Source organism: Lissotriton vulgaris, chromosome 4_1, assembly GCF_964263255.1.
Source record: "Lissotriton vulgaris chromosome 4_1, aLisVul1.2, whole genome shotgun sequence".
In the NCBI taxonomy this organism is placed as follows: Eukaryota; Metazoa; Chordata; class Amphibia; order Caudata; family Salamandridae; genus Lissotriton; species Lissotriton vulgaris.
Window position 1 is genome coordinate 526575134 of NC_141691.1, and position 20210 is coordinate 526595343.

At 44.1% G+C, this 20210-nt stretch overlaps 1 protein-coding gene across 2 annotated transcripts in view; it reads right to left on the reverse strand.

Moving 5' to 3' along the window:
• LOC147721191 (apoptosis-inducing factor 1, mitochondrial-like) overlaps window positions 1–20210 on the reverse strand; it is a 249867-nt gene that overhangs the window by 184116 nt on the left and 45541 nt on the right. For both annotated transcript variants that reach the window (XM_086964674.1, XM_086964673.1), the window contains exons 4-6: window positions 19016–19045; window positions 12470–12502; window positions 6624–6772 (exon numbers count right to left, since the gene is read on the reverse strand). In XM_086964674.1, coding sequence (XP_086820800.1) covers window positions 6624–6772; window positions 12470–12502; window positions 19016–19045 — 212 coding nt within the window. The remainder of the gene's footprint in view (window positions 1–6623; window positions 6773–12469; window positions 12503–19015; window positions 19046–20210) is intronic.

A 20210-nucleotide genomic window follows, 5' to 3' on the forward strand; every position in this document is an offset into this window, starting at 1 on the left:
TCCTGCGCGTATTCTAAACCCCCTCTCTCATGCATAGGCCATGAAACCCTCTCCCCCTGTGCGACCCTGCTGCGAAAGGCAACTCTCCTGCTTGACCCGCACAAACCCCCCCCCCATTCCCTCTTGAAGAGGCATCCTTCGCCTTAGCTGACGTAGCCCTCCCCAGCTGCACCTGACTGCCCCCGCTCTCTCTTGTACTGGTCGTAAGATCTCTCTCTCCCTCTCTCTCTCTATGTGACTCTGTCCCCGTGTCCACCCTGGCTCTCCCTCCCTTCTCCTCACATGGGCAAGCCGTAAAACTTCTTCTACAAGATCCCGTCCTTGAGAGTCATGGCCGCGCCTGACCAACACCTCCTTTCTTTCCATGAATGCCCCTCTGTTGACAAGCCTTCCCTCCGCGCCCGATTGTCCACGCGGCATGACTACCACTCCTTTGATGACCCCTTCCCCCGAGTCCGGCTGACCACACGTGTCCGAGGCCATCGCCTAAGCCAGGAGATACCATTTACTGCCCTTATTGTATGAAGTCACTCCTCTTCAATTACCCACTATTGATCCTAGCCACCCCACCCCCTGGGCTATGGTCAGGCGCACACATCCCAAACAGTTGACGGAACACTCAGCTGCGTGATTGCCCTCCCCTCTTATCAGCAGGTCAAGGGTTCCTATTGTGAACATATGTGGGGTAGGATTGACACGAGGATTACAGGGATGTCTTTCTTTTGCGTCACACTGTCCTGATTGTACTATCAAGTGTTTTGTAAGGTATAAAAGAAAGAGTCTCAGCTCACTTGTCAGAGCACCTCCCGAAAGACACTGTGTTTCGTGTCCGAAATGACTGGCTCTCCTCATGAGAATTAAACTCTGTTCTTGATTCCTGCTTCCAGCGCCCGTCTCTTTATTTGGTAATTATTCAACATGGGAACTAAGAGGCGGTTTGCGCCAGCGGCCTGGGCATCGATAGAATTATGGGCTCATGTTCAACAGCACTGCACAGTGGCATCACAAAAACGAAGTCCCCACCAATGCAGATTGCGAAGAAGCCCCCCCCCATATTTTCCAGCTCTTTATTGGCCTTGGGCTGAACTGGGGCCCTCAGGGTGGAGGTGCTGCTGAAGGGTCACACCGATAACACAACTTGGGTTGAGTGCACTGAGGCAAGAAAAGCTGTGGTGGTGCACTGCACAGCGATTAGCATAGCACGGCACACTGCACAGTGGTGAGCTTGGCTAGAGTGAGGTGCATAGTGACGACCATGGCTATACCGTGCTGCCCAGTGAGAAGGGCACCGAACAGGCAAGGCGCTATTTGTGCAAACTTATGAATAGCGCTAGGCTCTGGAGCTATACTTCGTGATGGTGGTGCATTAAATGCCCGTCCGGCATTAAAATGAAAAACACCGGAAAAGATACTCTTGTTTGTGCGCATTGAAGGAAGCCCGTCGGGCATTAAAATGAAACCGCCGGAGAACAAAGAGCTGTGAAAGCTAACACTTATTAGCTCGAAACATACAAATGAAAACTAAACAATTTAATAAGTATACGTTTGTGTGTGCACATTTAAAGGAAAACCGAAGAAAACAAAGCGCCGTGAAGTTCCATTTCACATTTAAAGGAAACCGTAGGAAAGCAAAGCACCGTGAAGTTCCAAAGCTAAACAACTTAATAATAATGATAAGTTTGTGTGTGCACATTCAAAGGAAAACAAAGCACGTGAAGTAAAGCTAACAGCAAACAAAAGGGCTAGTTGAAGCTGCCATGATAACAAACGCATGCAATGTCTTAAAAAACAAGCGGCACTGAAGGAAGTGTGAAGAGGAAGGACGAGAAATGCGAGACATGGCCTGGCGGCCGTGAAGTGTGAAGCAGGAGGAGAAATGCGAGACACGGCCTTATAAGTATACGTTTGTGTGTGCACATTTAAAGGAAAACCGACGAGAACAAAGCGCCGTGAAGTTCCATTTCACATTTAAAGGAAACCAAAGGAAAGCAAAGCACCGTGAAGTTCCAAAGCTAAACAACTTAATAAGAATTATAAGTTTGTGTGTGCACATTTAAAGGAAAACAAAGCACGTGAAGTAAAGCTACTAGCAAACGAATGGGCTTCGTTGTGCAAAAATGTAACGGCAATATAAGTTAATTAAGAACCGCAGCCAGGCGCTCAACTTCAAACACACGAAGACCAGCAATGGCGACTCTAACAAAACTGGTGCTCATGTGAAGCGCTGTGATACTCGATGTCTGGGGTCTAGTTCGCGCTATATAAAAAAACACTGGGGGGTGTGGGGGGGGGGAGGAAGACACTTACGCAGCATCAGTATGATATTTTGAATATGGCAAAAAGTGGTACTCCATGAGCGTTCATAGTAAATGATTTAGTGGATAGCACGTTTTTACCTACAGACAAGCCAGTAGACTTCCACCGCAGAGTGTCAGGATCCGCCCACTTCGCCCTAAAAGAAACTTATGGCGAAGGAGCCCTTGCTGGAGATCTTCCCTGCGGCAAGTAATGAAGGAAATATGGCGCTCTGTCATCTTTGGAATACAGTAGTTTGTTCCCATTTCAGGTGGTGGGCAGCGGTCTAGCTGTTTGCCTCTGAACTCGGAGTGCTTTGCATTGCACATGCGTGTCGTACGCGCTGCGCACTTCAACCCGCAATTTTCTACGACCGGAGCTTCTAGCCTACGCTCGCTGTCTTTTTTTTATAAATAACTCGACGAAAATAGATTGTGCAGCCTTCGTTCTTCCACTAATGGGAAGTATGAACTTGACGCTTTCTTTCAAAGTACAAAGCGTGTATTAATGAAAGTTTTTCCTCCTCAGTTTTAATTCTGACAAGAAGTATTCCATAGCAGTATAAGTGTTTCGTTTTCAAGAAGGAGAAAAGGAGCAGGTATTTCCAGGAGGGTCTTCAGTCAAGAGAAGAGCTCACCTTTACAAGTAAGCTTTTTAGAAATTCTATTGAGTCTCAGGCTATGACTGAAAGACTTCAAGGTTCTCGAGCATGACAAGCTTGGGAGCGACGCAGAAGCCTTGAGCCTTAAGAGACTATCATTTTCAGCTTCATGGAAATTTCAGAGTGGTGAAAAGACTTTTGTAGTTCATAGCATTCAGAGTATATTCTAAAAAAAAACCTATTTTCTGAGTAAAAGGAGTGAACATTTTAGTGCAAGGTATTTGGAGACAGCATGCTCAAAGACCGTGAGAAAACGTGATTCCTAAGGAGGAACTAAAGACTTAACAGATTATAAACTGTATCCGCTTGAGGAGAGCATTGCTGGTGCAAAGAAAACACTGAGGGTTTATATCAAGGCACCAGTTCATTCTTCCAATGAATCTGATATACACAAATTCACAGACAAGACTATTGGAGAGTAGCTAGCTTCATTCTATCACTGGTAAGCTTCCCCAAGGTAGAAAATTCAGATAATAAGAAGTTCAGGAAAGATAGAGAATAGGGAGGCTAATTGTTGTTTTGCCTTTCAGGTAAATCTCTGGTCCTAATCCAGAGGTGGCGCCAGTGTTGAAGCAGTCTCTCTTGTTTTGTCTTCCACTTGCCCTTGGAGTTAACTCTAAGGGAAAGGGGAACAATTAAATGGTTGTTCTGGGTTTTGACTTGAGGGATTTGGGGTAAGAGCTTCTGTCCCTGAGCGGGCCGCTCCAGTGTATCCTTTTCTGACACAGAGTCGATGTACATTCCGAATGAGGAAATGCTGACATCAGCTTTTCTGTTCAACTGGCTGCCATCTAAGGTATGCTTGTAGGGCGCAGCGAAATAGCTTAAGAACGGTTGTCGACATGAGTCACTTTATCTTGATGGAAATGCAGGCAGGCGCTCAAGAGACACGAGCTGTCAAATTAAGAAAAAGTCTCAGTCTTTAATTTACTGGCTGCAGCTGAGTCAACTGCGGTTCCGAACACAAATAGGCTTCGTTGTGCAAAAATGTGATGGCAATAGTAGTTAATTAAGAACCGCAGCCAAGCACTCAACTTCAAACACACGAAGACAAGCAATGGCGGCTCTAACTAAACTGGTGCTCATGTAAGCAGTTGCGAAAGTAGAGCTTTTACTTTCTACAGCACCGTCCTAACAGGAACGAGGGACGCTTTGAAAGTCAAAGCGGGCATGGCATGTTGTGCGCGTGAAAGGCACGGCATGGGGCGGCAAAGCAGTTTCAAAGAGTGGGAGGGAGGGAAGGAGCGAGCATATAGGGATGAGGTGTGAGTGAGGGGAGAGCAGAAGCCTTTGATGTGGTGTACGAGGCCAAGCTCTCGGAGACAGGCGGCTCGGGGAGCGCGTGAACGAGCACATGCACTTGACGAAATCCGCGATTGTTTCAGAGCTTGGTTGAGCCTCTATACTCTCGTCCTATTTATCACTTACGTGTTAGAAAAGGCGAGACCTAAAAACGACCTCACTCTCAGCAATATGGTACAATGATCTACCTTCTTACAGTGTCAGCTTATTTCAATCCTTTCTTCCTAGATCAATAGCGCCTAGACACCCCTGGGTAGTAGAACACTTACAAATTCAAATTTAATTTAATTTAATTTCATTACAATATTCTGATGGCACGAATCCACGCAGCTACTGTAAAACTAAAATGACGAAACTACCTTTCAACAAATCGAATGAGAATCTTTCAATCAAACAAGAATAGTTTAATCAAGAACGCACACAATTTTGCATGCAATCCAAAAATCAACTTGCACCCTTTACATTCTCTGCTCACTCCAAAGCACGAATTTCTGTTAAAAAGGAAGAACACATGCCACAATCCACCTGAATTTAAGAGGAATACCACCTTCCTTTAAATGGTATATGCTTCACTTGTAGTGCTGGAAACTATATGATTTTTGTTTTTTCACTTGGTTTTCCTGAGCCAAATAATTTCTGATATGTTCCAAGACGGCCATGTTCTAGCGTTCCTACAATGTAAAGCTGGATATCGGCTCAATGAGAGTGCAAGATTCAAATACACCCAGATTAGACACTGGGCTCAAGATTTTGCAGTGAAGGCGGCAGCCACTAGAGAGAACCCCTAATTTGAGACCATGTTTCCTACACGGTTAGGCACTAAGTGGGTTATCTCTAAATTATAAGTCTATTGCTGGACTCCGACAAAACCCACATTTTGTTAGTGAGCAGTGAGAGAGCACTGGTAAACAATTCTCTCACAAATGGAGGAACCTACTGGGAAGGAACATACATGGCCGCGCTTCATCCTTTAGCGAAAGGGTAACACATTAATAGATCCTACACAGGTGATACTACACCTCCATCATGCCAGCACCGCACTTGCCCCAATGTGAATCAGTACTGTTGGAGGGGGATGTAGAGCAGTGTTGGGGGGCTTTTTATGCACATCTGGTGGGGCTATTCCAAGTTGAAGCAATTATTGGTGGATGCTGGCATGACTTTACATAGGGGGTTGGGATTTACCTTACATTCGAAACCTGAAATAGTGGTTCTAAGGCATAAACCGGAAGAATATAACTGCCTTACTACACAAGAGTGGTAGATAGTGATGGGCTGTCTTGAGGATATGAAAACACATACTGCCTTCAATTGGAAGCAAACAGATGCACCCCAATATCTCAATGGTACCATAGATTGGGAGCCTTATTAGCTATGCAATGGCTGTCAAGCAACCTGACAGGCATCCACATGAGATTTGAGGAGTTGTGGAAACCACTATTGGAGTTTTTTTGCCATAGACAATCAAACTCGCTCTGCCCTCCAAGACAGAGGGCGATGGGTTTGTTCTAACAGCACAAACACCTTTGGTGGTGCCCTGCAAAGTGAGGGGGTAGGGGTTCTGCAGTGTATTAGGAGACAACAAGCTATATGAAGATTCAATTAATTTGTTGGTTGGAGATCACTCTATCATGAGGGGCTGGGGTTTCCTCTCATAATGATAGTTCTTGGTTTCTTCAGTCTTTCCTTAATCCTTATTTAATCACTTCGGAACAGTCTGAATGTACATCCATGAAATAATAGCTCATGGTCTGTAAATAGTTTCTCATTGTACTAATGTACATATTAAAAACACAATAAACAGTTTGACAGAATAGGTTTCCACACATTTCCATAAGAAGGAAAGCCTCTTTTCAAATAGGAGTACTTGTCTGTGATAGGATAACTTGTCTATTCAGGGAAGTTTCTCAACTATTTGCTCTCAAGTGGCTAGTGATGTGTACAGACCATTACAATGAATCAATAAATGAACTCTCCTGGGATTTTATTATTACTTTGCTGATAATCAGTAAGAAAAACAAGTGAAGTTTTCCAATCTGAGCTGTGTAAAATGCTTTAGCTGAACAGTGTTGTATGGCATTAAAAGGACCTTTAAACAATGTGCTGACGACATTATGAAATTTTTATCCACAAAATGAGTCTAATGTCCTGAGAGGACTGTGTGGAAGCTGTCAGAATCCTCACCCTAAACTACGCAGCATCAATTAATGGTATTATAGAAGTTCTCACTGGGTGAGTTACTTTGCCAGCTTTTTTTCCAGCTTGCTTTCAAGCAGAAATCTGTTGTCAAAAGGGTCTAAGTTGAGCTAGGACATGTAGTAATACCACAGACACGATCCTGGAAAAATTTTACTACAGTGCTTACCCTTGCAGCAGGATCCCGGGCTCGAATTGAACGGGCCGCAGCAAAAGCAGCTGTGCCGCCCCCTATGAGCAGGAATGGTGCATGTGAAGGAATTTCTGGACGGGAAATTACATCCACTTCTGGTGAAGCTTTAGTGGACTGGGATGAACCTGTAACAGAGTGCAACAATAGTTATGAGCAAGGTCTAGTACTGGATTCATCAACAGATAGATGGTATCTTTTAATCAGTCAAGTAAGCAAAGTAGTCAGATATTTTCTAGAATGTGACAAGTCACATGTTCCATTGTAAAGATACCAATGCAAGTAGAGAAATAGGGATGGTAATCTGTTACTGACTAACAACACATAATTCAATGGTCCACCATGTAAAAAGTGTCCACAACCACCTATGGCTAGAAATGACCTACAGCACTTTGCTATCTTTTGTAATGGATCCAAAAAATAACCCAATGGAGTGACATGCGACCAGAGTAATAAAGAGGGCTGAAGATTAAGGGCCCGATTAGGAGTTTGGCAGTCCGTGGACCTCCAAACCCACGGTGGCTGTACGGCTAAGACGCACCGGCGGTCTGACTGCCATATTATGACTCTGGCAATCGGACAATCATGGGACCGCCGCAAACACTGCGATCCCTGGCTGTGAATCGGCAGTCTGAGGCTGCAATATGCTTGGCGCACCGCTGTGGCACCGCTAAGCATATTACGAGTTTCCTCACTACCAGCGCTCTCATGGCGGGGCTCACGCCATGAAAATGCTGGTGGTGAGGAAATTAAGGGGGCCCTGAGGATACATGTAGGGGGCACATGGAGTGCCTCCCTGTGTGCGTGCACCCCTTTTCCTGCACGGCATGGACTGCACAGTCCATGCCATGCAGAAACAGACTTTGGGGGTCCTATTACAGTGCCTTTGAATAGGAACCGCCAAGGGACCACCAAAGGACCACCCTTTCAGAACACGAAGAAACTGGCGGGCGGGCAGCGGTAGAGTTAGGCTGCGTGGGAGTGGGGCACTGGCATGGCGGCCCGCTTCCACACTGCCAAAATCGTAAGCACTACCCAAGTCTTTCCAACATCGCTTTTTCCCCTTTACTCAATAAGATGAACTGAGCGGTACAGGTATGCCCTGGAATAGGTGCCAGGCTTTAGGGTCTTAAACTGCACTTCACCCATGAGGTCCAAATAAGATCAAAAGGTATCTGCGGTTGCATGTGATCCTGTTCAGAAAGATGTGGGCTAGCAATGCAGGCTGGGCAGTCTCTTTTGAAGGAGATTCAAGACTTATTTTTCATCTTGCCCTCTTCTGTAACAGTACACAGTCAGTAAAACAAGCATTTGCAATGCAATAGGTCTCGTATTTGTGAGAGCGTGAGCCATTGGTTTTGCAAATTATATAGTTTTTTTACTTATGTTTTTTGTTTGGAGTGGAGAGGATATATGTTGGTTGTAGTGGAAATATGTGGTTTGAAGTGGAATTGTGCGTTGTGAAATTGTGTGGGGTGGAACTGTGCGGCGTGTAGTGAATTTGTGTAGTGGGATTATGTGGTATGTTGAATAGATGGGGTGAGAGTTGTAAAAAAATAGATAGAAAGTAAGATTGAGAGGGATAGGCAGTTTGTGTATGAAGTGGTGAATGAAGTCTAGCTAGAGTAGTAGAAATAATGTGTGAGAGAATGAAGGGAGGAGAAGGTTATTGATACATAAAGAGGCTACGTTTGTGTACGCACAAGACAGCGAAAGAAATGGAGGCAAGAATGTGTTTGCGGTTTGGATTTTTCGAAAAGTTATGGTAAAGAAACTGTGCTGAAAAACCTGAAGTGAACCAATATGAGAAAAGTTGATTCATTGTGTGATTGTGCAATGGAATTATGTGGATAGTAATTAGGAGGTATTAAGTGTAGTGGACTTATGTGTAGTGGTGTTGTGGAGTGGCATGTATTGTATGGGAGCATGTGGTGTGGTGTTGAATTAATTGGCATGATGTGGAATTTTGTGGTGTGAATTGTATGTAGTGTGTAGTGGAATTATGTACTGTTTGCAGTGGAATGGAATTGTGTGGAGCTGAATTGTGTTGCATAGACTTGTGTGGCACTGTGTGGAATTATGTGGCATAATGTGGAGTGTATTTATGTGGAGTGTTGCTATGCGGCACGGAGTAGATTTATGTGAAGTGTGATAATGTGCTATTGAGCAGAGTAATTATTTTGTGTGGTATTGAATTGTGTGGTGTGGAATTATGTGGATTGTAAATATGGGGCATGTTGTGGAGTTACAGTTTGTTGAGTGTAATTATGCGTTTTGAAGTGTAATTATTTAGGTTGAAGTGTAATTATGTGTAGTGGAATTATCTGGAGTTGAATTGTGTTGTGTGGAATGTAATTAAATTAAGTGGCATGGAGCTTTATTAAGTGAAGTGGAATTATGTGGCATGCACAGAGTGGAAATATGTGAAGTTGAATTTATTGGGTTGTGATTAAGTGAAGTTGAATTTATTGGGTTGTGAATATGTGGCATGTAGTGGAGTGATGTGGAGTTGAATTGTGTGGTGTGGAATTAGGAGGTGTTGAAATGTGTTGGATATTGGAATTATGCTGTGTGCATTTGTGTGGAATTGCGTGCCACTTAATTGTGTGGCGCTGCAGGGAGAGGGTTCTGCGACTGAACCAAGCAGAAGTAAGTTAAATTACAGGTACTGTACCACATTATACCATACAACACCATACAATACTTCATCACACCATACCAGACTATGCAACACACCATGTCACACATTTCAAAACCTCATGATATAACGCCACCCATACAACATACAATTCTACACAGGGCCATACTACAACATCCAAAACCACAAACTGTCTCTTTCTCATCACACAAGTCTCAGTATCGAACACCAGAACATACAGAATACTTCATGCAATAAGTCATGCCACATTATCTCATATACCACTCCATCATGTAATTGTACATTGCAACACATAATACCATACAGCAACAGACCCCACCACAGCATATCATTTTTACCCAGCAAACCTACACATTAGACATGCAATACCATCAAATGCATAAGAAACCAATTAAAAACACATAACACCTCAACACTTAAAATAACCTCATTCTTTACTGGACCATAGGACATCAAAGCATCAAAGACACCACACAAAACCACACTCGCTCTCATCATAGAATGACATGCCACTATCTAAAGTCACATCATCCTACTTAACAAAACACAGCACACTATTCTATGGCATATACCACCTAATACCATACAGCATATCACAATGATGCACCATACACAACTACCCCAAATCACACTTCATCATACAGAATTCCACATCATACCATACTGCACCACATAACATTACACCACATCATATAACACCAAATAGTACAACAAAAACATGCACACCACATTGTGCCACACAAAGCAACAGCATATCATCTCAAAGAATCCAACATTCCAGCCACATCACACCATCTTACTAAAATCACAACATCCAGCAATATATCACACTAATTAGTGGCACTTAAAAGCATAAAACACTATGTAACTCGACTGGCTTCCGGTTCTCACCAGACTCTCACCACCACACTAAGCTGTAAACAGATACCTGGAAGATAGGAGCAAGAAAAACAGAACTGATAACTTATGCAAGTCGCCAATGGAAAGCGGAGTGGTTATCCATTAATAAATTAAATTCAGAGTATCACAGGATAAACTTTTTGTCTCCATATGAAGCCTCCGGAATTTATAAATCAAAGTCAGTTTTGTGGCCCCCTTCCTGCTACAGAATCAGAGTGACTAAGATTCTGGGTGGGAAAGGGTAGAAGCATGCTTGGAACTCCGAAATTCTACTACGTCTCTGTGGCTTCACAGAGTCAGTGCGCAAATCCAAGTTTTCGTCTTTAACTTGTACTTGTCGGTAAGGAAAATAAATACATGGATTTGACACATTGTTACTTTTTGTTAGTCTATAGAACACCTGGCGGCCTGGAAACAGCAGCATCAGTAAGCTAGGTGGAGGGCAAATTTAAAGCGGCAGCACGCCGCATATGACTGCATACTGTTGTAAGTATCCACAGAGGGGGAAAGGGTTACCGGATTTGCACATGCCTCAGCCTAAGTAAACAGAGGCAGGCAATGGGTGGGAGGGGGGGGGGGGGGGGGGGGGTCACAGTGCGATGTCCTGGTGTCGGCTCTCTGCCATATACTAAGAAACCCACAGCTGCTTTTGTGTTAGTAGGGTGGGGTGTACCTAACACGAGGAGGGAGGGGGGGAAATAAAAACAAAGAGGCAGCGACTAAGGTAAAGATAAAGTGGGCATAATATAAATGCATCAAATGCTGCCTAAACATGACGGACGTGGTGCTAATACAGAAGAATAGGGAAATGAAAATAAAGAGTACGTGGGAACAAATATTTAAAAAAACGTAATACCACATGTAACAGGGGCAATCGCCTGGGAGGGTCCAAAACGCCAAAAGGCAGGACTTATTTAGCATACCCACCAAACAAAAGCAGGCATTTAAGACTGGCACTAATAGCCTATAGAAAAGATGGGACTTCCTTGCACTACATATACCAGCTACACCATGCCTCGCAGATCAGCGCATGCACGCTGCGCTAGGCTTGACCTACAGAGCCTAGCATAGAGATCACTTGCTCACCAGTACCTTTTTGTTGTTTTTTCAGTGGACTGGGGACAGCACTAATTGGACAATAGACACACTGCATTGATATGCATGCTGCACCTGTATCAGTGAACACTGGAGATTTGCATTGAAAGAGGTTTGGTACACAGGTAAGGGCAACCACAAACCTATATTCCTTCTTTTGCTGTGCTCATAAAAGGGATGCGCATATGGAAGTCTTAATGCACTGCATAAACAAGTTCAAAAAGACCAGATGCTATTTGACTGGGTGCCTTAAGGTTACAGTTAGGAGGCCTAAAGGTAGCCATAAATCACATGCTGTTGTGACTAAACTTTAAAGTAGAGCAATAAAACACTCCCTGCCAGAGGGTAAAGACACACAGCACATATGGTGCACCTAAGATTCAAGGAGCACGTAGACTATAACAGTTCAGAGTTATATGGAGACAGACGGGTGGGCATGGATGGTCACCTAGTGGTCCTTTAAAACGTTCACACTGCCCGCTGCCCCAGAAAATACTCGATTGTGGTACATCATGGCCAAATATCGCACCTCACGTGCCCAAACAAAAAGTTATTTGAAATGTCATGTTAATTTACTGCCGTTTTATTTATTGCTCAGTATGTAATGTCTGATAACAGAATGTATATATATATATATATATATATATATATATATATATATATATCTCTTTAAAAAAAAACACAAAGCAATGCTCCACCAAGTTTGAGGTACAGAGTTATTTGCTCATAGCAATTTCATGCTTTTGGCATTCAAGGTCTCTCTAAACTAAAGTGAAATAAGACCCAGGTTTCAGTTTGAAGCTAGTTTTGACTATTCATTATCACAGTGCATAAACAATAGGTGGTCTAATGACTGCTGCATTCTGAAAAAAGCCTTCCACTATTACCTTTTAAAATGTGACCTATGCTCCTTTGCCCCATGTACTCATAAGGTTGACCAGGATCCTGTAGTTGAGGTTCTACAAGAGAGTACTATTCAGATATAGGCAAGAATAGTTAACTTGAACTGTGGACCGACTTGTTATGGATAACAAATGCTACTACGGGCAGATACAACAAAGTTCTAAAACCGGATGGTTCTTAAAATAACAAAAATGAAAAATGTATGAGTACAGGATACAGCCTTTCATATCTCACACACACACACGTACATAAATATATACTAACTTACCTTCCGTCCCTGCTGGTACATCCGCTTTGCTTTCTTGAAAAGAAAAAAGAAAGAAAATGATGCTGAATAAGCCTATGGTAGACAAGCAGTAGATTCAGTGAAGACTATTTTAGCATGGTTGATGTAATGGCAAAGGAATATAAACTCTACAAACAATGCAATAATAACAACACTGATTCTGACAAGAGAGCTGCAAGCACAGCAGCGACAGAGTTCACAACCAAGTGGAAGTGAAGGATATGGTTAACATAATAGCAAATCCTTCCCTTCCAACGCAGATGAGAATATACGCTACTAAAGTGTCAGCTGCAAACAAAACATAGCTTTTGTTGATGCCACAAATAAAACAGATCTGAACGCATTGTAATATTCTAATGAGAACAACACAATAAGAGCTTTGATGGGCAACACATGATAGTGGCAAACAAGAAAGGAAATATGGGGGAAAATTAAGCCAAGACTTTTTTTGAAGATGCACTTTTAATTTGGAGCAGCAATTGCAAAGCTCTTATTTTACTTAGTCTATTTTCAAGTTTTTATGCATTTTGTAATATTCAGTTTTTATTTTAGAGTTATACTGCCACTTTAATTATGAATTTGTCTGTCTAAGTATTATCAAGCTAGTCCTTAGTGTGGGAGCATATTGGGGAGGGGAATTGGCGAAGTGGTCAAAAAGCTATAAAAAAAGCTTTTACAATGTTGTAGGAAGCCGTCTCTTTTTGCGATACATCAAAAATCTGATATACGATGTAGAGTCCAGGGGTTCCCTTATGAGTGGACAGGTGCTTACTATGCAATCCCAAGTGCTCTGCTAGGGGGTAGTGTGGTTGAATAGCCTTAGGCTTAACACAGAGGAGAGAAAGACATTTGCAAATACACACAATGTTCAATAAATGACACACACAACTCAAGGAGATCCACACCAATTTTTAAAAATACCAAGTACCTCTATATATGTTAAGGCATGGGTACTCGCAAACATTTTCCCGGGGGCTGCAAAGTTTGGTCAATGGTGTGACCGAGGGCCGCACTGATGCCAGCGGGGGTGTTAAGTGACTGTAGGGAACGCAAGGCATGTATATCTAGTGGCTGTCCTTACAAATAAAGATGTTCCAAAAGTTAAGGGCCTAATTTCTTCTTTTCCCTAACTGCAATTAACCTTTAAATAAGTGCTTGCTGTATATTTAACTTCTTTTTTCATGTTGGTGCGGAGTCGAGTAAGGGGAGGGGATCAACTTTAGACCTCTTCTCCAAGGAACAGGGGGTCTGGTTTTTCCCAAACTGGAATGGTTAAATGGGCCTGCGTGCAGAGGCTGCAAGTGAAGTTGGGGAGTACAGGAGGGGTGAAACCACGATGGACTCAAGATCTAGAGGGCTAGAGGGGAACCTTGTTGACACTGGTGGCCCACTTCAACTTGGGCCAGAGGCGAGGGGGGGTGCAGTGGTGGCTTTAGGTGTCTGGTTTGGCGGGTCTGGAGGCTTCAGAATCTTCTCGTTTGGAGTTTCTTCAGAAAAGGTCAACAGCTGCAGGATGAATAGATGTTGGCACAGTTTTCCACTTTTGGCCCCTCTTGTTAGGTCAGAACAGCATCTCGGGAGGCAGGCTGACAGAAACCAGTAAGTAAGGACACCAGAGGCTGGTAGGTTTTCAGCGGGCTCCTCTGGGTGCATGTATTGATAAATTCAACACTAGCATCAGTGTAGGCTTACTAATACGAGATGTTTAATGCCAGACACCCCTATTTTCAGTGAAGCCATTATGTAGCTGGGGAACTCATCTTCACCAGTGACCAGTACGTTTTAAAATGGCTTCCCTGGTCACTTGTACTGGCAGTAATAGGACAGATCAGCACAAGGGCATATCTGCTCATGCAGGGATGCCCTCACATGTAATATTTAGCACCCTGCCTTAGGCCTGCTATATGAATGACTTACAAAGATCACATGCGGTGGTAGGGTCCATGGCACAAAGAGATGTGTGACATGTGTTTTCACTTTTGTCTGCCTTTAATGGCAGTCTTACATGTGCTTAATGAGAGGTCCCTTAGGGTGTAACAATTAGTGCTGCAGCCCTCGGGGACCCTCTTTAGTACCACAGGCCCCAAGTAACAGGGTACAATTTTCCAGGGACTTACAGAGGGTGCTAAATATTTTGTCAATTGGAGACCAATTGCACATTTTTGGGAAAGAGTTCTGGCACTTGGAACCTGGTTAGGAGAAACTCAGTGCACTTTCAGTCCAATAACATCATGTACCAGGCACAAAGTGGGTGTGACCATATGAAAAAGGGTCATTTTCCTACAAACATCATACATAGTATGCACTGGTTCTTAATTATAACAGTAGTGAGCTGTTGAACAAGTTATTTACCTTAGGTAACGCATTTTCTGGTACAGACTATTTAGCTGAAGATTCCTTACCTAAGAATTGTCCCCAGGCATTAGACTGCATTTGGCAGTTTTCTAGCAGAATCCCTCTGTGCTGGTAGGTGGTGTTGATCGGCTCAGTGTTAGCACAATTGGCCGCACCGGAAGTGACGTGCATGGTCCCTCTATAGTCTTTCCACACCAGACACGCGGAGTCACGAAGAATGTTGATCTACTGTTGTGCAGTGCTAAGGGCCTCAGAAGGGTAACCCTACACAGAAATCTTCTTTAGAAGGGTGAGGCGGACGTGAAGAGGCGTCAACCTTTGAAAGGAAGGAGGCATGTATGCGCATCTTCCTTAAACAACTTTCTACCCAGAGAGCGCTTGCTGTTCTCTGAAACTCCTGACCGATATTATGTTCTAAAAAAAATAGCAGTTTTGATGGCGAGAAGGTAAATTGTTGAGTTGAGCAGGGGCTCATAGGCATGTAGAAACAATAAGATTAAATTAGGATCCCACTGGGGCAAGATAAATGGTCTTGGAGGGAACACATGTTGAGGTTCTAATCACAACAGTTGGCCCAGCAGCCACAAGAAAGCGGATATGGCTGAAAAATAGCCTTAAACAGTACCCAGAGCAGAGCCCAGTTGGGCCAGAGAGAAAACAAATAATAAAACTTGGGAGAGGGAGCAGAAAGAAGGTCAATATTTTTGATTCTCTTTCTGTTTGTCCCAACAGTAGGCGTCTTGGTGGAAGGATGCCTGGATGCCAGAATAAAATCAACGATTTCAGGAGGAAGGTTCAAACCTGTCAAATGTCACTGCTCAGTCTCCAAACATGAAGGCTGAGGGTATACCGGCTCGGATGAGAGACTGCCCTGCTGCTGTGACAGAAGAACGTCCTGAAGGGTCAGCTTGGTCGGAGGACCGATGCTCATCCTTAGGAGGTAGATTCCACTCTCTGTGCTCATTTTGAAGCCACAAGAAGGACTTGGGCCTGGTCATACCCGAACTTCTTGAGAATTCTGGCCAGGAGTGGAATAAGAGGGAAGGCATACAGGAGGCCTACACTCCACTCAAGACGAAAAGCGTCTCAGACAAAACTCCAGTGTGCAGAACTGCTGAAATGGCGTGTTCTCGGCGGCGGCACGCATATCTAACCAAGATTCTTCACAATCGCGTGAGATCTTGCACCACCTCCGGATGGAAATGCCATTTATGATCTACTAAGTATCGATAGCCGAGTGCGTCCGCTCTGGTGTTCAGAGATCCCACCAGGTGTTGCACCCAGAAGTAAATGCCATGACATTTTAGTCATGTCCAGAGAACCAGGGGTTCTTGACAAAGGGTACACGAGTCCACCCTACTTTGTTTGTTGCAGTACCACATGGCAGTGGTTTTGTTTGTGAACACCAACCTTCCCTTGATCAAAGGAAAAAAGGCTTTAAATGGCAAGTTGATGTGGAGCCCGGACTTCACCGGAAACCGGAGTCCTCTGATCTCCATTTCCCCCAGGTGGCCACCCCTGCCCAGGAGTGACGCATATCTCGCTACAGTGAGCTCTGGTTGGGGAAGGGAGAGGGGTTCCCTCTGACCACATCGCAGTTAATCATCCACCATTGTATGTCTTTTGCAGTTCCCTCAAATATTTGGACCAGGTCAGAGATTCCCTGATGCTGCGCTCTCTGGGACTTCAGTTCCCACTGTTGAGCCTGCATATCTCAACGGGCATGTGCCACTAGCAGGATGCAGGAGGCCATGAGGCCCACAGCCTCAGTCTCCCCAAAATAGAGGATAGAGGCTGAAACATCTGAATCATAGTCCGAATATTCTGGACTCAACATTTGGGAGAATAGGCCCAAACTGCACAGCTCTGATGAAGGGGAGCGTCTGAGAGGGAGTCCGGTGTGATGACTTCGGCACATTTATAGTGAAACCCAGCAACAGCAGGTGTTCTACTGGAATCTAGACGTGGCAGGCAACTGCTTGGGGCGAGCCCACCTTTAACAACCTATTGTTGAGGTAGAAAAAGACTGGAACCCCTGACATCCGTAGATGTACTGCAACCACCACCATCATCTTGGTGAACACTTGGGGTGCTGGTAAGGCTAAAGGGGAGTGCAGCAAACTGAAAGTGCTGTGGGAAGGCAAAACAGGGATGTTCAAATAGGAGTCCTGCAAGTCCAATGGTACCAGCCTCCAGGGCAGACAGGACCCGAGATAAGGTGAGCATCGTGAATTACTTTTTTCAGGAAGAAGTAGAGAAGGCACAGGATTCGAATCAAATGGAGGCCTCTATTCTTTTAAGGCACTAGAAAGCAGCAGAACTGGCTACCACAACCTACTTCTGGTGCCGGCACCCACTCTGGCTAATAGAGTCAATACTTCCTGAAAGAGCAAGGAGAGACGGTCCTCTGTCAGCCGGTGGTAAGTGGGTGGCAGGGTGGGGGTGGGGTTGGGGGGGGGGGGGGGGTCCAGAAAGGGAATTGAGTAACCCCTCTAGACTATTTGTAAAACCCACTTGACCGATTATGGACTGCGAGTGGGGCAGATGATATTATATCCTGCCTCCCACTGTGTGCCTGTGCTGGTATAAGGTAAAATAAAGGGGGTTTTGAGGCTCCAGCTGCTGGACTGGCCCGAACACTGGCTGGTTGTCCAATGGGGTCTGTGGAAGCCAGGTTCGTGGCCACGAAAAGGTTTCAAAGCCTACTGGCAATTGGTGGCTGGGCAGTAAAGGTTGTTATTGGTAGCCCCTTCCATAGCCATGGGAGGGGAGAAAGGCAGATTGGGGTTGGCAGGGGCCATGGAGAGACCCAAAGGGCCGGCCGTAGCTCTGCTGTTTTGGAAGTGCTCTAGAGCCACCAGAGGGCATGAAGGAACTTCGGACATCATCCGAAAAGCCTGAGGTTATCAACTAGGCACTCCAGAGGGGTCAGGCCACCTAAATGGGTGCAGACCTCATAGAACTCGAGTTTGGTGGGGTTGTTTCAGCTCTGGGAAACTAATGGTGGTGCAGAACTGATCCAGGCACATGCTCTGCGCAGGAGCGAAATTTAGAGCAGTCATTCCCACACCTCGTCCGATGAGTTGGACAGGCACGGAGCAGTCAATGCTTTGACTTCTTGTTACTTATCCAACGATTAAGACTAGGACGATGATGGCCAGGAGCATCTCTAGGAGCAGTCCCAGGATTTTAAGTGTGACCAGGATGGAGAGCGCCACAGGCTGGTCATGCGGTGAGGAGTTTCAGGTAACGTTCTTTCAGCACATTCAAGCTTATAGTATAGCAGTTCTCAAAGTCGTGGTCTCGCTCCAAGCACCACCAACAAACCAAGTGTGAGTCTGTCACAAACATCTCCCAGCGACAGGAACCACAGGGTGCAAAGCCTTTTAGTTTATTGGCGAAATCCCCCACATAACAGAAGAAAGGATGCTCAAAAATATCTTCCACAAAACATCAAAAAAAGCGGAGTCAAAAAGGGGCTTGTAGTAGGCCACCCAGATCTGTGCTGACTGGCATGAAAAGAACGGCTATCCGCGCGCAAGAGCGGCTCCTATATAGCTACCGCGTACATCACTTATGGCACGGGCAACGCCGATGTGGAGTCGATCCACGCCACCCACTGGCATGCAGGGGCACTGATCAAGAATTTCCAGATGTAGTCGGACGCGCGAGGATAGTTTTATGGTAATCAATATGGGCTAGAAATCCATCAGATACCCGTATTACAGATTCCCATTCTACCTTTTACATTAATTTCTTTCAGGTTTCTGATAGAGTTGTTGTGTTTAGAAGAGTTTATGAAGAGAAATCTAAAATTCTTCTCTGGCTACTACATCTAAAAGCAAAATCCTACAAATATACCAATCATGGATTCCCTTAAAGAGAAGGTATTTCATGGCTCACATGGTATACAACATTAATACACTTTTACCCTGCCTGTCATAGAAAGTACCAAAAATGGCAAATAGCTACGCTATCCCATGAGCAACAAACATTCACAAAGCTGAAAAAATAATTTCTCTCAAACAGAACAGGATTTATATCCCACACATTACCAAATCCAATTGGAATACACAATTTAGTTGATGGAAATGTAACAGAATACAAAACATTAAGAACAAAATAATTAATGTAATGATTTGATCTACCCACTCCTGAAATAATCATGCTTACCTTCGGCTTGTGCAACCGTTTTCTTTTCCACTAAGGATAAAGCAAACAACAAACACATGACTCTTCATGCAATGAGAATACAGCACTGTAAGCAGTTTATACAACTCAGAGGGGGTGTTACCAACGTCAGAGCAGGATAAAGGCTACTAAGAACAGGTGCACTGAACAAGAAGGTGCAGGACGGAAGAAGTGTCAATCCCTTCTACTTATAAAGTTGTTAATTTAAGAATACAAATCTAGTTCAAGAGACCTCTTATTTACAAAGTTGCAAACGTATAATCTGCCTCACAGGAATCAGTAACAGAACATTATGGAACCATCAATGTTGCAAAAAAATCAGAAGGAAAATAATTTCCAAGTACTAACCTTCCACCAACAGTTTTAATATTAGTTTTCAGTCAAGATGCAAGCAAGCACAGAGTATTTTCTCCTGGGCCAGTTACACTGCCCACCTGCAAATTCATGGCATAGCGCCTGTAGGTACGCCTTCTATGCGATTGGGGTACAGGGTGGAGTGTGATAGACATTTCTTTCAATAATATCCACAGTGTATCAGACAGTGAAAGGTGGTGCAACATAGGTTGAGTAGGCACTTAATGACTGATACAGCCCTGGGCAGGAGGCTAAAATGCCCTATTAGCAGAAGGTGATCTAGCTATGGTTACTGCAATGGTACCTTAACGGAAAGGAGCTTTTTTATGCCATTGAAATAGAGTGGGCCAGTATTATCTACTTCAAAAGAGTGTGTATTATGCGATCACATCAACTTGTTGAATATTACAGTAAAGTGCAGAGGCTATCTTTGAGAACTATATTAGCACTGGCAGAATGGGATTGTGCTTAGCTTGGAAATTCGGAGCAGCATGTATTGGTAACAAGGAATGATGTACTCTACAAATCAAAGCAGCAGTGTATCAGCCGCATATTTGTGGCCAAATGTGTAGAACAAAGACCTACATCTTATATACTGCATAAAAGAATTGAAGAATGTATGTTCACTACTATTGTGAAGCCCAGACCTACAAGAGGTTCAACCAAATTCCAGATCTTTACAGGGATGGTACATTTTCTGGATAAAAGGGACAATACAACACAAATATTTCTTATTGTCCCTTGGCCCACAGTCCCCTACCTATGCAGCATTAGACAATGTTTGTAAAGAAGAGAGGGCAGTATTAGGAACTCGTGATCGACA